The sequence below is a fragment of the Cloeon dipterum genome, chromosome 1 (genome assembly GCF_949628265.1).
Source record: "Cloeon dipterum chromosome 1, ieCloDipt1.1, whole genome shotgun sequence".
Classification (NCBI taxonomy): Eukaryota; Metazoa; Arthropoda; class Insecta; order Ephemeroptera; family Baetidae; genus Cloeon; species Cloeon dipterum.
In genome coordinates, this window is record NC_088786.1 from 21,548,394 (window position 1) to 21,565,312 (window position 16,919).

The 16,919-nt window shown below is 39.7% G+C and overlaps 2 protein-coding genes across 2 annotated transcripts in view; one reads left to right on the forward strand and one right to left on the reverse strand.

Moving 5' to 3' along the window:
* The window catches only part of LOC135940187 (progestin and adipoQ receptor family member 4), a 35,045-nt gene extending 30,670 nt beyond the window's left edge, over positions 1-4,375 (forward strand). The window contains exon 5 of the mRNA XM_065484980.1: positions 1,244-4,375. Coding sequence (XP_065341052.1) covers positions 1,244-1,471 — 228 coding nt within the window. The 3' untranslated portion in view covers positions 1,472-4,375. The remainder of the gene's footprint in view (positions 1-1,243) is intronic.
* LOC135940176 (NPC intracellular cholesterol transporter 1 homolog 1b-like) lies at positions 4,217-15,840 on the reverse strand. Its single transcript, XM_065484968.1, has 24 exons — positions 15,707-15,840; positions 14,120-14,279; positions 13,857-14,048; positions 13,226-13,382; positions 13,029-13,164; positions 12,759-12,966; positions 12,147-12,266; positions 11,865-12,082; positions 11,700-11,798; positions 11,423-11,634; positions 9,905-10,307; positions 9,565-9,681; positions 9,322-9,508; positions 8,830-8,957; positions 8,503-8,772; positions 7,658-7,821; positions 7,490-7,602; positions 6,584-6,738; positions 6,317-6,507; positions 5,095-5,326; positions 4,842-4,955; positions 4,703-4,777; positions 4,558-4,645; positions 4,217-4,490 (listed from the first exon to the last, which is right to left on the reverse strand). Exons 1-24 carry the CDS (start codon positions 15,758-15,760, stop codon positions 4,390-4,392), a joined length of 3,894 nt encoding a protein of 1,297 aa, XP_065341040.1. The 5' UTR covers positions 15,761-15,840; the 3' UTR covers positions 4,217-4,389.
* Between the last annotated feature and the right edge of the window lie 1,079 nt (positions 15,841-16,919).

The following is a 16,919-nucleotide window of genomic DNA, read 5'->3' on the forward strand; positions in this document are numbered from 1 at the left end:
TAAATTGAAATCGATAAATAAGAATGATTTTGGAACAAAGAAAAATATCGGCTTAAATAAGGGTAAAAAAATAGTACGAAGCCATGCGGGATAATTGTTCTCGTTGAATATTGAAGCTAATATTCCTATTTTACTCTTTCTCGGGTGGGCATTTATGAAATGATGCCTGGGCTGGTTAAGTATGATATTAAAAACTCTATTCTATTCTAAAATATGCAGACTTGTTTTTATATTGTGTTTATTTGGTACGTCATTCTTTGCAGATTAAAGTAGCGCGAAAGCCCTGCGGCACAAAGAAAAAATTCCTCCCACTAATCAATCATGCAAAAATACAACTTTTATGCTACTGCCAACAAAATCAACATCCATCTTCCATCTCTCCTTTCTACTCCTTTAAACTCGCCTCCATATGCGACTCGCTTTAATATTCCAGCAGCGTAATTATTCCCCCCAACTCACTTCCCTCTCGTTAGCGTGTAAGGGCTGTTTCGCTTTTTTCCATTTTCCGTCTCAGGAAACACGGTTTCGCGCTTTGCTGAACTCACTTTTCTTTATCCATTACAATTTCACACAAGTACTTCGTTCAGAGGATGCTACCTAAACCAATTTATTTTACCTCAATTATATGTCTCCAATAAAATGCTTTTTTTTAGTTTAGTTCTCTTAAACTCAAGAAAAAGACAACCGATAGGTCACTGTGAAATTTAGGTGATCATATGTTTTTGAGCTTGCAATCGTTTTGGGACCATGCATCATGCAATTTAAGGCCATTTAAACTTAACTTTAGTATTGTTTAATCTATCTAAAAGCGATTAAAATTATTTATATTCGGATAATGCCAAATTAAGGGTTGTGATGCATACACAGCTTCCTAAAAAAACATCTAAATCGGCTTTGAAACAGTCTCTAAATAGTCGACTTTTGTGTTGCACACTTTAAGGGTTCAATTGAGTTTCCATTAATTAATTTTTCGGGGGAACATCTGAAATTCACAGCCCTACTGGTAAAGTGACGTTTGATGATTTCCGATCAATGGTATTCAATCAGGAAGCTGACAAACACGGACGTTGCGCAGGTTGCCTATTTACGCTCCAGGCTTTGTTCCCAAGCAAAAATTGGCGCATAATAATTTAATGAGGCCTGGTTGGAGCGTGACAGGAAGCGCGGGAGGCCAATTTCATTTCCAATCTCCATATAATTATTCAAATGAAAGTACATAGGGGGTTCGGCTGGGCTGTTTCAGGACGCGGTTTCGGCCGTGGGCGGCGCCATCGGAGCGATGCACGTGCCGGAGAAGTGGTTCCCCGGGCGGCTGGACGCGTGGTTCAACTCGCACAACATCATGCACGTGCTGGTGGTGACGGCCGTGTACTCGATGCACCAGGCCACCGTGAAAGACCTGCAGTGGATGGCCGACGAGGGTGTCTGCTCGGCCAGGTCGGCGCCCGAGCCCGAGATGGCCGAGCTGTGAGCGGCCGCGTCGCCACGACCAATTTTTCCCCCTCTTTCGACTGAAAGCACGTTAAGTAGCTGCAAAAAAGCGATTTTAACCACGAGAGAAAAAAGAAAGAAAGCAAGTTGATGATGTTGCATGTGATTCGGACTTTTTAACGCACGTCGTGACGACTGGTGAATTTGAGAACGCAGTGCGCTGTTGACTTTTTTTAAGAACTACCTGCCGTGTTTGTGCCGAGGAGCGGCACGCGCACGTTGTTGCAGTTGACACACTCAACTGATATTTGAGTCAAATTATATAAATAAATCGATCATTCCACGGATAGAGATGCTGTCAATGATTCCGCGTTTAGATGTCAGTCTGGGGTGGTTTCTCATTCCGAAATCTGTTGGAAAGCCTTGTAGACTTTTTGGGGGTGATATTTAATGATTTCCACTATTTGATTCCAAAGCTTGTATCGAGGAGTCGTTTGTTAGGACCAAAGTGATCTTTTTAGCGCCTTGGTACTTTTCTTGCACTAGCCTGCTTCAACACGTAAACACATACGAATCTAGTCATTTTGTATCGGGCGCTTGTGCTGATTGATTTTTCAACCGCTTTCTCAGGGTTTGTGCGAATCGCGAAGCGATAGATTTACACTTTTGAAAAGACCACCCTGGACTTTTCCGTTGGTTTTCCTTTGACAATTTGCTTGTTAGTCTCCCTCACGTTGCCGCGATCCAGCTAACATGAAATTTAAATCCGTAGCAACACAATAAGCAAGAATAGTCAAAATATCCTGCCAAAATGTTTTTCTATATTGTACATGCATATTTACGAAAAGTTGCACTGTTGACACACGCAGAAGATCTCTCGCAATACACTTTGGGAAATAGACTTACATCAAACCGAACAAAACACGAAGAAGAACACGCGTACACCACGCACAGGGCCGTAGGGATGACGTTTCGACAAACACAGTAGATTGTTGCTCTCCAAATTCTGAACATATAGTGATATATATATTATATATTGTCAAACTCGCAAAGTTTCAAACTTGAAAAAAAAACACAATCCTTGACGCGAGTTTTGATTATGATTTTGTGTTTGTGACCTAAAATATGAGTTTAAATATATCTATATCAAACCTTGGAATTCGTACCTTGACGTCGATTTTCTCCAACTGGTGCACTTGCATATGTTTCAATGTAATGTGATATGTGCGCATTTTGCTGGTTGAAATGTGCACATAGTTGCTAGACGCGAAGGCGCTGCACCCTATTTAAAGTTGAACGATTCAGCAGTTTCGCCTATCAAGTGTCCGAAGGAAATTTTATTTCTCTTCTACTAGTGCCAGACCTCCCTCACTTGCAGTTTATGATTACTGTCCTATTGTTACATTATTTAAGCCACCTGTCTTTGATTTTCAATTACTTTCGCCCCTCCAGTTCGACTCACAAGTTTTGTGGCGAAAACTGAAAAAAATACCAATTTCTCTCTACCGATAATAGCAATAAAGAATCTTGAAATCTTTGAAATTATAGGCTGTAGGTTGAAAATTAATGCATAATTACATAATTGATAAAATTAATTGTTGCTCTCAAAGACATGTAGATATAAAAGCGTTTGTTGGAAAAAATTTCAAGAGTCATCAAATGAAATTTAAAAAAACGCACGCGTCACACAGTTTACAAAAAGGAAACACACAGCAAAACATTTCACGCGTGTGGCACTTGACAGTTTTTGTAAAAAGCCAACTCAAAGACACACCAACCGAAAAGAGAATTTCAGAATGTGCACGCTTAGAACGCTGCAGCAAATGAATTGCACTTTCACGCAAAGTATTTATGACAAGAAATTGTTGTCATTCATAACAAAAAATTGATTAGTCTCATAGCACGCATGACGTAACGTTGATTAAATTGGATCTCGAATGACGTGTCCGTGTAATGATAAAACATAATTATAAAAAGCAATTTCAAGGAGCGTCGTTCGCATAAGGGTTAAGGATCATTCTTTGACGATACTACAAACTATGATAAAAAATTGTTATCAACATTATATAAATAATGATAGACTGAATAACACTTCTCTCTTTAATTTGGATTGTTCATCATGTCGTTGGACGATCAGTCTCTATTGTTGATTATTTGAAAGATTAAGCCTTTGGAGAGCCTAGTGATAAAATAACTTTGTTCATTTCGATCTAGCTGTTTTTTTCTTTCCCACCTTGTCCATAAGATGGAGTCTGCAGAGCTTTTGCACTGGAAATCTTATGCGGCAGTAATGAGAAATTATTTAGAGATCGATAGTGCTAAAATTATTAAAAATTTCCAAATCTTTCATACTCTGTCATGCGCGTGTTTTAAGAACGTTGAAAGTTTAATAACCTGAACATTGATACATTAATTAGGGAATAAATTAAATTGCAATTAAATATTCTACAAATCTTTCTGCGTCCTTCTCAAAAATTTATCGCCTAATATATCTTAAAATTCCCTATAAAATTCGGGATTGATGCATTTATCCAAAAGATTAGATTGAAAAAAGATACAATCTGTGATTTTCACACCTGAAATGCTCTGTAATAAAATGCTCTACGACTTTGGTTGGTTTATGCTTTAAAATATGCTCAAGCTTTTAAAAAATTGGCCCCTAAATGAAAAGAACCACACGATTGGACAGTTATTAATTCTACACCGTGTAGTACCTCTTGCATGGTTTAAACCTTCGCCTAAACGCACTCTGGCAGAATTAGCGAAAAAAAATTAAAAACGAAACTTAATCAGTGGTGGAAAAGTACTTTAATCACAATATGTATAATTTCATTTCAGGAACTTTTTACATAATAAGATTACAATTGGCAAACATGTACAATGGCTGAAACGTTCACGTGTACATTGACTAACTAAAAATAAATAGATTGGTTCCTTTCCTAAATCTGCGTTTTAATGTCAAAACGACCACCCCAAAGGTTTTTCTGATCCGCTGTCTGTGTCTCCGTTTTCCTCGTCCCCTTGAAAAACGATAGCGGTTTTCCTCTTCGTCCATTTGCCTGGAGCAAACAGAAATCTCAAATAAGGAAAAGCTTGTCAACAAAGGAGACGCATTTGTTTACTGACCAACATAGGAAAGAATGACGGGCAGCAGAATAAGTCCATGTGTGGCTCCAACGATCACAATCCCCAAATACATTCTGAAATAGAAAACCTGGCAACGAGATTAAAATTAAGGTGTGATCCGAACTGAAAATTCGATTGAAATTACTTGGAAAATTTGGCTTTTGGCAAAAGCAAGCACGATGATTCCTCCGAACTTGGTTAGGGTAATGCCGGAAAATACCTAAAACAGAATGACGCCACTCGTGAGAGGGGGGAAGCCGGCTTTTGTTTTGAGATCCACTCACCGATGACCCCATATTCGTCAAGCTGTCGCGTGCCCTATCAACCGGGTCTTTGAACGTGGACAGCGTGTAAGAGTGCACGATGTGGCTGCAGAACTCGACCGAGATGCCGGCGCACTTAAGCAAGAGAAGAAAATTATGAATGCTCGAAAAGAGAAAGAGAGAGTGAGAGTGTGTGAGAGAGAGAGAGAGAGAGAGAGAGAGAGAGAGAGAGAGAGAGAGAGAGAGAAGAAGAAGAAGAAGAAGAAGCTCTCACCATCACGAGGTTGACCAAGGAAACGGCGTTGAGCTCGATGGTCCACCAGTACATGATCCCCGCCATGTTGAGCGTGATGGAGAGGATGGTGACCAGCACGACGGTCGCCGACACGATGTCCAGGCCGGTGAGCAGGAAGGTCACAATGAAAATGGCCAGCAGCGAAATGCCAATCGATTCGATAGCGTCGTTCCAAATTGTCAGGTACTGCTCGTAGTAAACGTAGAACACGCTAAAGGCGAATTAAGCGAGTCAGTGAGTTGCATATCGGCACATTACATCTAGCACTTGAATGGCCGATTTATCAAAATACACATCTCGACCCCGGAAAAATTGCCATTGGCGGCTAGATAAGAATTGACTTGATTCGGCTCATTTTCGGAATTCAGTAAATATTTTAGTAGATCGATTTTAGCATATTCTCGTGCCCTTCCTGTTAAATACGCAGCTGTTGTCTATTTCCGAGTATTTTTAATAAGAGCAGGAAAAGCTATTTTGGATTTGGATTATATTTTTTCCTTCTTAACAATTTTACTGAGCATTGTGAAAAGGTAGAGGTACATTAACCCGAAAATATGGTGTTTTTTCGCTACTATTCGATATTGTTAGATAAAAGATGACAATTTTCCGTTAATTATGGTTCATTAGATCTACACCTTCATAATTTTAACAAATTTCTTATGTGCCATAAATTCCTAGAAGGTGGTCAGATTTCAATCAACTTCGCATTTTTGCAATCTTCTCAGGGTGATGTATGTAATTTTCTTACTCATGGTAAGTTTGTGATTTTTTCACAAATTTTAAGCAGAAAAGTGTTCAGCGAGTGCTAGTTTTAATTTTTTTCTTATATCGTTTTAATAAATTTAACCTTTATTTTGACCTGTTAAACTATTTTTGCGGATCACATAACTTTGCTTGTAAAAATGAGTTAATTTTTAAAAAGGCTTTATTAGGGAAAACTTTTCAGATTGATAGCTGCCGACTATTTTTGTATCATGTAAGTCAGCCGCCAGCCACCGGTAAAAAAGTAAAAAAAAATAATAAGTGCCGGAAACAAATTTACCCCTTTGACCATTTGAACCGTCAAAATTTACTTTTAAAAATCAATCAGCCGCGTAAGCTTCCTCAAAAATTCGCGGCTAACTATGAGACCTCAAGGAAAATTAAATATATATGCAACCGGGAGAGCATGTGTGACGAACCGGTTGCATAGCTGCATTACCTGTATGGGAACATTTCGATGCTGGTGCCGTTAATATCCTTAAAGCGGTCGTTAATTTTGGCAGAGATTTCTCTGACAGAGCGGAGAGCCTCGTAAAAGTCGTGCGACGTCCGCAGAGGCGTGTGATAGCCCATGAAGTAGGTGTCCCCGACGGTGCCGGCACCCTCGTCATCCAGCACATAATTCACGCCCTGTGCCGTCAAAATGTTAGCAAATTAATCCCAAGGAATTTTCACCCCCTCTCCTCCCGCGGGGTAATCAACGCACCTGTGCGTACGCGGCCCTGCCTCCCTTGGCGCAGTTGCTGTCAGGGTTGTCTTGCAAGAAGAACGAAATATACTTTTCAAAGTCCTCGACGACGGGCCGCACTCCGTCCTCGCGATAGCTGATCTCACACGGGCTGCACCCTTGCGAAATGCCATCTGCAAGAATTGGATGAGCGTGTTTGCGAAACAAATTTTATTTTGGCAGCAAGGGCAACGGCCAACAACACGCAATCATCAGTAGGTCTGAGAAAAATTCAGATTGTCGACAATTTTTTCTGAGCTTTTATTCACAAAGGCAAGGTAACATCAAATGAGCATGAATCATGCAATTTCAGCTCTAAAAAACGTAACGAAATTTTGTTTAAGACGACCAAACAAAAAATTGTGTCTTATTTTTATAAAAGTAAGTATGGAAAGCAGTTAATACCCAATTCTCCACCAATGTAAACAACCATACATGCTCAGTAAATGAGTTCAGTTAGTTATTTTTTATTAAATTATAAGTAAAATAAATAAGCATTTTAGTATTAGTATTTGAAAATTAATAATTACGAAATTGCTGATTTTCTCTGCATGTGCGATTTTTAATTTTAGTTTAGAAATTAGTAAACTATCTAACATATACTTAAAAAAGTCAAAAGTCGTCTAATTTATTTAAAAAAAAATTGAAAGTTGCAATCAAAATCAAAGGGAATTAACGCTTAAAAAATTAAGGAAGCCATTTGTTAACGTTGCAGATTTTGACATTGCGTTTTTTTCTAGAAAAATCTACACCAATTACTCAGCCGCCAAGCTGTCGCGAAAATAATAGAGAAGTAAAAACCGCCGAACAAAGACGGTGATTTGGCTTCCGCCTCAATTTTTCACGTGGTCGGCCGAGCGTGCAAAAATAATGGGTTGTGCTTACAGTTGTGCGGGCAGAAGGAGTCATTGAGCGCGAAGTACTTGCAGCAGCCGGTGACTAGGGTCCAGTCGAAGTAGTCATCCAGCCAGCTGGACGGCGCGTTCGCCAGGTACGTGCTGCAGACAGACGGAGAACATGCATGACCAGTGCCGTTAATTAAGCGTTTCTTACCCTTCGGGATTGCGAGTGGCCGCGAACAACTCTGTGAAGACCGAGTCGGACCGGCACCGCTGTCCGCCGCACATTGCATCTTGGATGTAGGGCGAACTGTAGTTGGGGCCAGCCTTGACCACAAAGTAGACAGGAGGGCCGACCGCCAGCAGATCTTTCATGTACTGCAAATGCACAAGGGACCGTGTGGTAAAAGCGAGAATTTGTTATTGCGAAGACAATTTTACTCCAGAATTTCTGAATTCACGGAAACAGGGATATTTTGGAACAATCGGAGATAGGTGAAATCTGATGTTTCGGTTCACATTTTTTATATTTTTATCACTCTAAAAATGAGACTTGCGTGTTTTTTAAATGTGTAGTTTGGATCGCTTTCATGCGTGGTAGTGCAATCATAATTTGAGATTTCTCTATTTCCAGTTCCTTGCGTGTACATATTTTATTTGTAAAGTTACACGCATAACATAAAAAAGTGTAACGCATTCTTGGGGGGCACTGAATACAAATATTAGGTACTGTTGGGTACTGCGTTAAACTAAACCACTAAACCATTTTCATATTTATTTTAGTAAGTAAAACTGCGTTGAAGTGATAACACACGACTCAACATATACACTAAAAATCTGAAGGTACTCTAAGCAATAAACCATTTTGCTCTGCTTCATAAAAACTTTCCAGCAACTTTTACGGCAATTTTAACCGTTGATTTATCCACTTGCGTGCACGTTCACGCTTTATAGCCGGTGAAGTATCGTAAAAAAACTAAAAACAATTTACTCCAGCAGTACGCACTAATTGCAAGCAAAAGAAATAATTAGTTATTCGCACGGCAACGTTCAACTCACCTGGAAGTATTTAAGGACAAAAGAGTCCTCTGGCATGGACAGCTCCTGGTCCAGGCCGGGAGGAATCACAGGTACGACGGCGATGGACGTACACAGCCACGCAAAGAAGAGCAACAAAACTCCCAGACGTGTTGGCTCCTTCATCAAGAAAGGAGCGTAATATTTGCCGAAGAATTTGTAGAGGAAGCCGCGGCTCTCGCTGGTGGGAGAAACGTCAGCCGTTTTCTTCGGGTTCGGTTTCAGGCAGCACAGAACATCCACTCTGCCCGACTGCAGTGGATTTTCCGTCAATTAAACTATTCGATTCTAATTTAATCATCGATTTACCGTTTGGCGTTTCGTGTCCAGCACCAGCAAACTGACGAAGCACGTGATTTGGAGAATGAAATCAATCAGCAAAGCGCACGCGGCGTTCAGTGAAAAGGTGTTCACTGCAGGCATTTCCGACAGCGCACCTGAGGCACAAAATTTTAATCATTTTTGTGTGAATAAGGGAAAATAAATCTTCAACTCGATCAAGTCGAAAATTCAGCTATTAATGACACAGATTTAAAAATCAGAATAGAATAGAACATTCTGAAAGATCCAGACGCAATCGAATTGGATTAAATATTCTGATTTTCTTTTTGTTCATGATTAAAAATATTTCAGTTAAACAATGTATCATAGAAAATAGAAAAGAAACATTTTTTCATTGATATCAATTTTGATTCGTTACCAGTTGTGAGAGTGATTATTTTATCCAGTTCAAAATGTCCAAAATATAAGACCTTTTATCTCGTTGTAAGCCAATAATTAAATAAAAATTGTGCTTCTTACCGAGGAAAAAGCAGGTGATCTCGGAGACGCTGGTCAAAAGCATGGAGGGTCCCACGTGGCCCAGCGCGCGGCCCACCATTAGCACAGCCGGCTCGCTACTGTGCTTGGGCACGGGCTCGCGCTGCACACGCTGTACCAAGATGAAAATGTTGTCCACCCCGACGGCCAGGACCAAAAACGGAATCACCTAGAGTGCGATTAAATATTCAACACAAGGACGAGGAAAATCGAGAGAAATTGCACCTCGATGACCAGTAAAGTTGTTGGAACGCCAGCGTAGCCGAAAATTCCCAGCGAGCACGCGACAGAGATCAATACGACCAGAATTCCACCCACGGCCAGAGTGACTTTGGAGTCGATCTTAATTTTTAAATTTTATTTAAATTCATTGTATTTATAGTTGACAAAATTTCACGATTCAGAGGAAAAATTTGGCATAAAGTCAAGTAAACTTTACGAAATTTGCCAGTCGATTGCATAGTAAATTTTTTTGACTGATTTCTGGTGTAAATTTCGTTGATTTTGCTTGGCCTCTCGCCAAGTTTTTCCTCAGACCCGTCACATTTCATTAGTTAAAATTTACCGGAATGGTTTTGATACTCCTGATGCGGCCGAGGGCGATGGAAATGTAGACGAACATGACCAAGTAACTGATGAGCACCGTGTACACCTCGGCCTGCGACGTCCGGTCCAACTCGTCCTCAATGGAGCGTTCGGAATTGTACGCGATCTCCATAAAGCCTGGTTTGCTCTCCGCCTCCCAGCGCTTCATGAATGCGATAAAGTTTTTCTCCCACTCGTACGCGGGCGCAACCTTTTCCGGCTCCAGGTAGTTGTCCACCAAGATGGTCAGAACAATAGCCTGCGCTTTGATCATGTCGGACGCGTCGCCGGACAGCTCGCCCGGAGGCAGGTAGCCGCCCAGGCCGACCGACGGCAGCACCGGCCCGTTGTACGGCGCGAAGCAAACCGGGTTATACGGGTTCCTGCATGATTTTGCAAAGTTAGTTCAACGTTGATTTGTAAAGCTCTGCTCGCAAGGGGATCGGCTTTGAACTCATTTATGTGGTTTGTAAATCGTGTGTAGGGGTTTATGCTTAAGTATGCAATCTGCTCAGCGCCCTTGCCCAACGGGTTGCATACATCTCAAACTAGAAAATTCCTCCGCTTAAAATATAAAAGATATGCAACCCGTTTGACAGAACTGTTGGGCGGGTTGCCGATATTTTTTTAACAATCAGAAAACTGAAACATTGGCTAGTAAAAAATTTCTAGTAGATGATGCTTCAAGAACTTAATCAGGCTTCTGATTGACACATTAATTTACGTACCAACTCGTTCCCCGTGACTTTCTCTACCTTCAGATTACATTCATTCGATATCTCGTGATTACATCAAAAATTCAATCAAAGCGCAAGCTGATAAAGGTCAACAATACCATTATTCACAATAAAAACGAAAATTTTGCAAAAATTGGATGCTTCTCTGTGAGAGTTAACCAAGAATTGGTAGCTTTAAGTGAAAATTTGGAATATATGAAATTAATCTTATTAAGGCGTCTTTTTTACTTCCAAAATATAATACAAACTGCAGAGGATTATGAATCTTCGGCGAGCGCACTTTATATTACATAATTTCAAACTTCACTACTCGCCCTTCCTATGACCAAACTCCCTCTTTTACAAAAATTGAAAAAGCATCCTTCCTTATTTGATGTTATTTCACGGGGTAATAGTCTGTTTTTTTCTGTGTCCTTTGGAAGAATAGGAAATATATTTGTTTTTTGCTCCATGGTTGGTCATTAAAAATTTATGTAACCCATAACGTGGACATATAAGAAATTTTTTTTCTGGAACTCCAAACTTGTCTCATATCTTCTTGAACAATGTCTATAATCCTAATTTAAGCAAAAAATGTATTTTTTAAAGCAATTTTATCGCTTAAATCGATAAATTTCCACCACCTTGCATGGTTCACATCAAGGAAAGCTGCATGATCGAATGCAATTGTTTCGCCAAAATTAAACAGTCAAATACTAAGAGTTTCCTTGATCGTGAAAAATGGGTCAGTTTTACAATAAATCAGTTAAAATTTAACTCACTGAATGCAACTTTGCATGTGGTCGAGATAGTTGAGCTCGGAGCCTTCCGGTCCTGGTTTAACTTCGTTGAATTTGTCCCAGTCATTGTTGAAGAAGCCAAAGACGCTCTGCACCAAACACTGCTCGACGACCCTGGGTCCGGTGAACGCGTTCGTCATGGGTGCATTGCACACGTCCTTCAGCAACGGAGCGCCGACGATGTCTTCCCCCAACTGCAGACAGAATGTGTTTGTTAGCTTGTTTTTATTTGCTGCAGGAGTGCAAAACTTTTTATTACCAGTTGTATATCCTCCTGAAGTTTAAAAATGGTTTCCAGGAAGGTTTTATTGAAGACCGGCCCGAAAACAACCTCGCCGTCGGCAGTTTGGTGAACAACCTGATAAATTATAAACACCACGCTGGGTTTAGTGAAACGGTGCAACACGAATTAAAAATTTATCACGTTCTCCATGTTGACCGCCTTGAAGAAAATTTGCTCCGTTCGATAGAACGGACGGAAGCGAGAGTCGAAAAAGTTTTTCTCGAGACGCGATCTGCTAGTTGGCGAGGCCCACAATTTGACCGGATCGGTCGTGACCTCCAAGAGGAATATTCCCTGCAGGAGGACGAGAACAAATACGGCTCCGCAGCCGAGAACAACGGCTGGATGACGACCGCAGACTGAAAAGCACACAGAACAGGATTAGAAACGGATCGAGCCATCTGTGCAGGTGGCAAAACTCACACAATCCTAATCTGAAAAACACTCGTTCCAAGAATTCCGTCATTTTATCTCCAGCATTGAACATTGGTTTTAAGGCTTCGTCGGCGTCGGCTTCGCTTGAGCTCGCAGTTTCTGTTGAGTCTAGATGAATTTTATTCATGAGATTAATTCGTGTTTAAATGCGTAGATTCAGCAGTCATGGGAAAATAATCCAGCTTTGCAGAGTATGCAACACGCTTGACACATTTGCCGAGCGGATTGCATAGTACTAATGAGGCAGACAACTAGTTAGCAGTGCTTTGCTCTTCCGTCATTGTCGATTTAATTATTCATTGGAAAAAAGGCTGATTAAAAAATATCAATTGGTAATAAAGTTAATTCTGTGTTATTTGCTTGACCTTTTTTCCTTCAGCCCGTGACTTTTCGGAATAATTTCAAAATTGCTTTTGGATGTCTGGCATGAGCTGAAATTTCAAAAAGAATTTGAGCTCGTTTTCTAAACTTCTTTGTGTAAGGTCTAGTTTTTTATTTTGTAATTCCAAAGTAATGAAAAATATTTAAAATAAAACTATTAAATTTCCCAGTTGACTTTGCATTAATGATTTGAATTTATTAATGTTTTGAAGTTTTTACCGTTGGAATAGGCTCTCTTTCGCTTGCGGTACTTCAAAAATATGACGAACACGGCAGCAGCTACGGTGACTACGCTGAAAATGATGATTGCTGCGAAGGAGCTGCAATTGATCACGCCAACCATGCAGGGTTCTGCAGGAGGAGACGCAGGCGCCGCCGCTGGACACGCTTCAGAGCAGTCGACGCAGCTGCAGGGCCACGATCCTTCCTGAAATTGGCACCAGCCGCAATGCTATTCGTTCCAATTAAATGTTAGATCGCTTTTATTACCGAAAACGCTTCGCTGCAACGGGCCGTGTACGGGTCTAACGGTACGTATTCGCCCTCGGGCTCGTCCATGGGCAGGTAATTAATTTGGAAAGGCACAAACGGGTTGTTCGTGTGATCTCCCAGAAAGTCGAACATCCTGTAGGTTTTTAATTTTCGGTTCAGGCGAATTGCTTGGTGATCAAAGTGAATGTGGAAACCTTTGCGGTGTGCATTGCTTGGCACCCCAAATACCGCACGACGCGTCTAAAGCGAGCTGCCCACTGCTCGGCATAATTACTTCGCTGCACGCCTCGAAAGTCTCGTTCATGTAGCGGCTCGTCAGGTAGACGTTAATTTCGTACACGGCAACTTTTCCTATAATTTATTTAGGTTATTGCAAAAACTCATCTAGTTTCGGAAGTGTAAGTTTTTCAGAGAATTGATAAGTTTTTTTAAGATGACACTTTACGTCATACCCTCGCGACTTTTTTTTAATTAGTGTTTAAAATGATAGCATGAAACTGGTTGCAATTAGCTAAAAACCTGATGCCAAAAAAAGCAAAATGGAATGTAAATTAACTGGTCTTCTTAGTTAAAAAATAATATTTCCGTAAAAATAATCGTATTATTTAGCAATACGAAAAATAATTTCATGCCATCGAATAGATGTGGAAAAATCAAAATTTTTCAGGTACATATTGGTTTTCCATTTTTTCCACTTTGAATTTCGAGGAAGACTCCTCTTTTTTAGCGCTATATGGAAATAAACTAAACCGGAAGTGTTTTTGATCTAAAATATATATAAAAGTTCGAAAATTTCAATTAGTTTTGTATAATTTTTATAAGCACCTCCAGCAATTGGTTTCGTGTCCACGAGTTCGATGTAGTCGCTCTGGTTGTGACCGCAGGTAAATCCGCAAATTTGCTGCAGCAGGTTGCGGTAGCACGATGGACAACGCTGGAGAAGGCCGGCGGCCATCTGTATGCTCTTGTCCATCGATCGCATTTGCGCCAAGTCGCAACAAGTGCTGGCGCTTCCATCTGCATTTTAATTAATGTGTGCGTAATATTAATTCTTACAGAGGTTCTCGTTAAAAAAAGGGGAAAAGTACCCTCGTTTATGAAGTGCGGGCAACGATTCCTAAGGATTTCCAGGCCCTCTTCGGTCTCCACCGGCTTCGCTGTGCCATTGTAGATGCAATTTACTGTGGAAGGCTCGGTAATACACTGCTCGTACCAAACGCAGTGGGCCTCTCCTATTGTAGTCTTCACCTACGCGGGAAAGTGAAATTAAAATAATCTAATCGCTCGGCATAATGACGTGTGTCTCTTTACTTTTGACAATTATTTTTTTGCATCATATTACGATAATGAGCTTTCTTTTAGACACTTTCAATTATGGACGAGATGAGTCATTGATTATTTACTGTTTTACGTATTAATAAACAGTGTGGAGCAAGGAAAATAAATAAGAATGTCTGATATAATTATATGATTCATAAAACTCGTTTGCAATATAATTATAATATAAGAATCGTTTCTATATACATAAAATCAAATTCGAGGCACAAAAGGAAACAATTTTTGAATTCATGAAATATAGGGTTTCGGGAAGAAGCCAAACTATAGCAAAGCAAAGACGTTTTTAGCTTTCAGGAAAACGTCCAGCATATCAATTCAACATGCAAAAAAGACCTCGTTAGGATTATTCTGCGGGAAAATTATAGAATGAATATTGCTAGACGCAAATTGCATGGTTTTAAAGTATTGCATCTGCGTGTTTCATATTATTTTATCAGTTTAAAATCACAGAATCATTAAATGAAAAGGGCTGTAAAAAGGTTTAGACATGCATGTGTGTAGGGCTGTGTAACTTAGATGATCGACTATTTTTTCCTGAGCTATTGGAACAGTACCTGAAATCGTCTATAACTGCCACAACTGTTTAAAACAGACGCAGAAACAGTATAAAATCGTCTAAATTGACAAAGAGCTCTTCACAGCATGCGAATATTGCGAAACAGACTGTTTCTTTTTGGCCCGTTGATATACAGTTAGAACTGTCCTCATTTTGGTTCTAAACAGTTTAATTTCCATACAACGGGTTCTATTCCAGCAATGAAAATTTCAGTCAGTTTTGAGGGAAAAATAATCTTTTTTCGGTTCGTAAATTTAGCACAGTTCTCCTAAAAGTGCCAAATAACCTGTCATATGGACAAAACCGTTAGAAAAAGAGCATAAACACGGCATAAAAACATTTTAATAACAATGCCTCAAAAAACCGTCTTTGTAGGCTCAGAAGGCGTTTAAAACCGTCCATCCAAGCGGAAAAACAGTCGACCATTTCCCGAAACAAACCGTAAAAATTCACAGCCCTACTTTCAATGCGTCACTTTGAGTCAAACCAGGAAAAAATCACAAATCGTGGGTGATAATGATAAATCTGGAACGCTATATTTTTATATAGCAAATCAACAACTAATTTTCATTCCTTTATGAACCTACACAGATGATTGAAACTGAACAAAAGTGAGTTTAAATTTTAAATTTTCGAAGCCTCGAAAATTAGTTGCGTAACCCTTTTGCCGCGTGCCTGCTTGTTCTAGAGTCTGCCTCTCGGCACAAAGCAATCGATAACTACACAGGTGTCCATTATCTATGTTAATAACTATAAAAATGTGGGTTCCAACAATTCGTACCTGGCAGAGCAGAATTAAAGCTGCAAGAAGTGAGAGACCCTTCAGCTGAGCCATGGTTGATGCACGACTAAGTTTCAAGTTAATCTATCTATCTGGGCTGCTGCTTATTCACAGGGAGGACCAAAAGCTATGCACGGTCAGAGATAACGCTCTGTGATTAGGACGCGAAATGATTGTGGAAGGCCTGTGATTAATCATCCAAGGTGAGCTCATGCTGTCCAATTTCACACCAAACTTCCTTTCAAAGGATTTTGATGGTCAGATTAATTTATTTTCAACCAATACTCAAAGAGCAGCTGCCTATTTTTCAATAGAAATAATTATTTCAATAATTGCGGGTGTTAATCAAACACTGTCGAAAGCTGAGTTATAGTATACAATTTGATTAAAAAGTATAGCTCTGATATCTAGAAGCGAGCTCAGCAAGACAGGTGCGAGCACAGGTGGTTTCTCAGCTCATTTTGATAACGACGAGTAATAAGAAAAGCAGAGCACCTGTCTCACACGCGCCTTGATTGTTCGTCAAAAGTCAATTTTTATCAGTCATATTGCTGGTCAAGATTGCATTCTAGCCGCAACACCTGTGATGCATAAGTATGGTGCTGATAGCGCTGAACGTTTCTTCTGTTATTCATCATTCATAATTAAAATTAACTTTGTTGCCTCCTAGTCAAGTGGCATTGCCGTTTTTAAATTTGATTACGCAATTCTTTTCTTCCAGAAAATTTCTGGAATTAGGCACCTTTTATTAAAATTAACATTTAATTTAATGCGATTAAAAATTCATCTGCTACATAATGTAGTTGAAATATATACAAAGAAAATTTTCCCAGAGTTTTCAAAGAGACACGACGTTCTTTCGCTTATCGCTTACATGAGATGCAAAAAATATTCTTTGTTGTAAAAGTATAGAAAAACGCAATACAAATATTTCTTTAATTTCAACTGACCTATTTTTTCCAACGGGTAAAGAAATACTTAAACGTTTTGACTATATCGGGTTTTTGTATTATTCGTGATGTAGATTTTTTCCAACGTAAGAATAAATTTGAAAGAAATTATTTCATATATTTTAAAGAATTAAACTGACAACTTCCCTCGCATCAATGCTTCTCGATTAGATTTTAGCACACACAAACGTTATTGAATAAAAGTTTTCATTGGTTATATGGTTATTTTCGGGCTAATTAACAAACTCCTTCCCGAAGTTCTA

Bases quoted from the DNA above. Each gene is read 5' to 3' on its own strand.
- LOC135940176 (XM_065484968.1), bottom strand. From the start codon at position 15,760: ATGGCTCAGCTGAAGGGTCTCTCACTTCTTGCAGCTTTAATTCTGCTC. The intron at 12,967-13,028 runs GTAATAAAAGCG...TGCCAATTTCAG, and splicing joins GTTGCAGCGAAGCGTTTTCG to GAAGGATCGTGGCCCTGCAG. The intron at 6,739-7,489 runs GTAAGCACAACC...CAATTCTTGCAG, and splicing joins CTCCTTCTGCCCGCACAACT to ATGGCATTTCGCAAGGGTGC.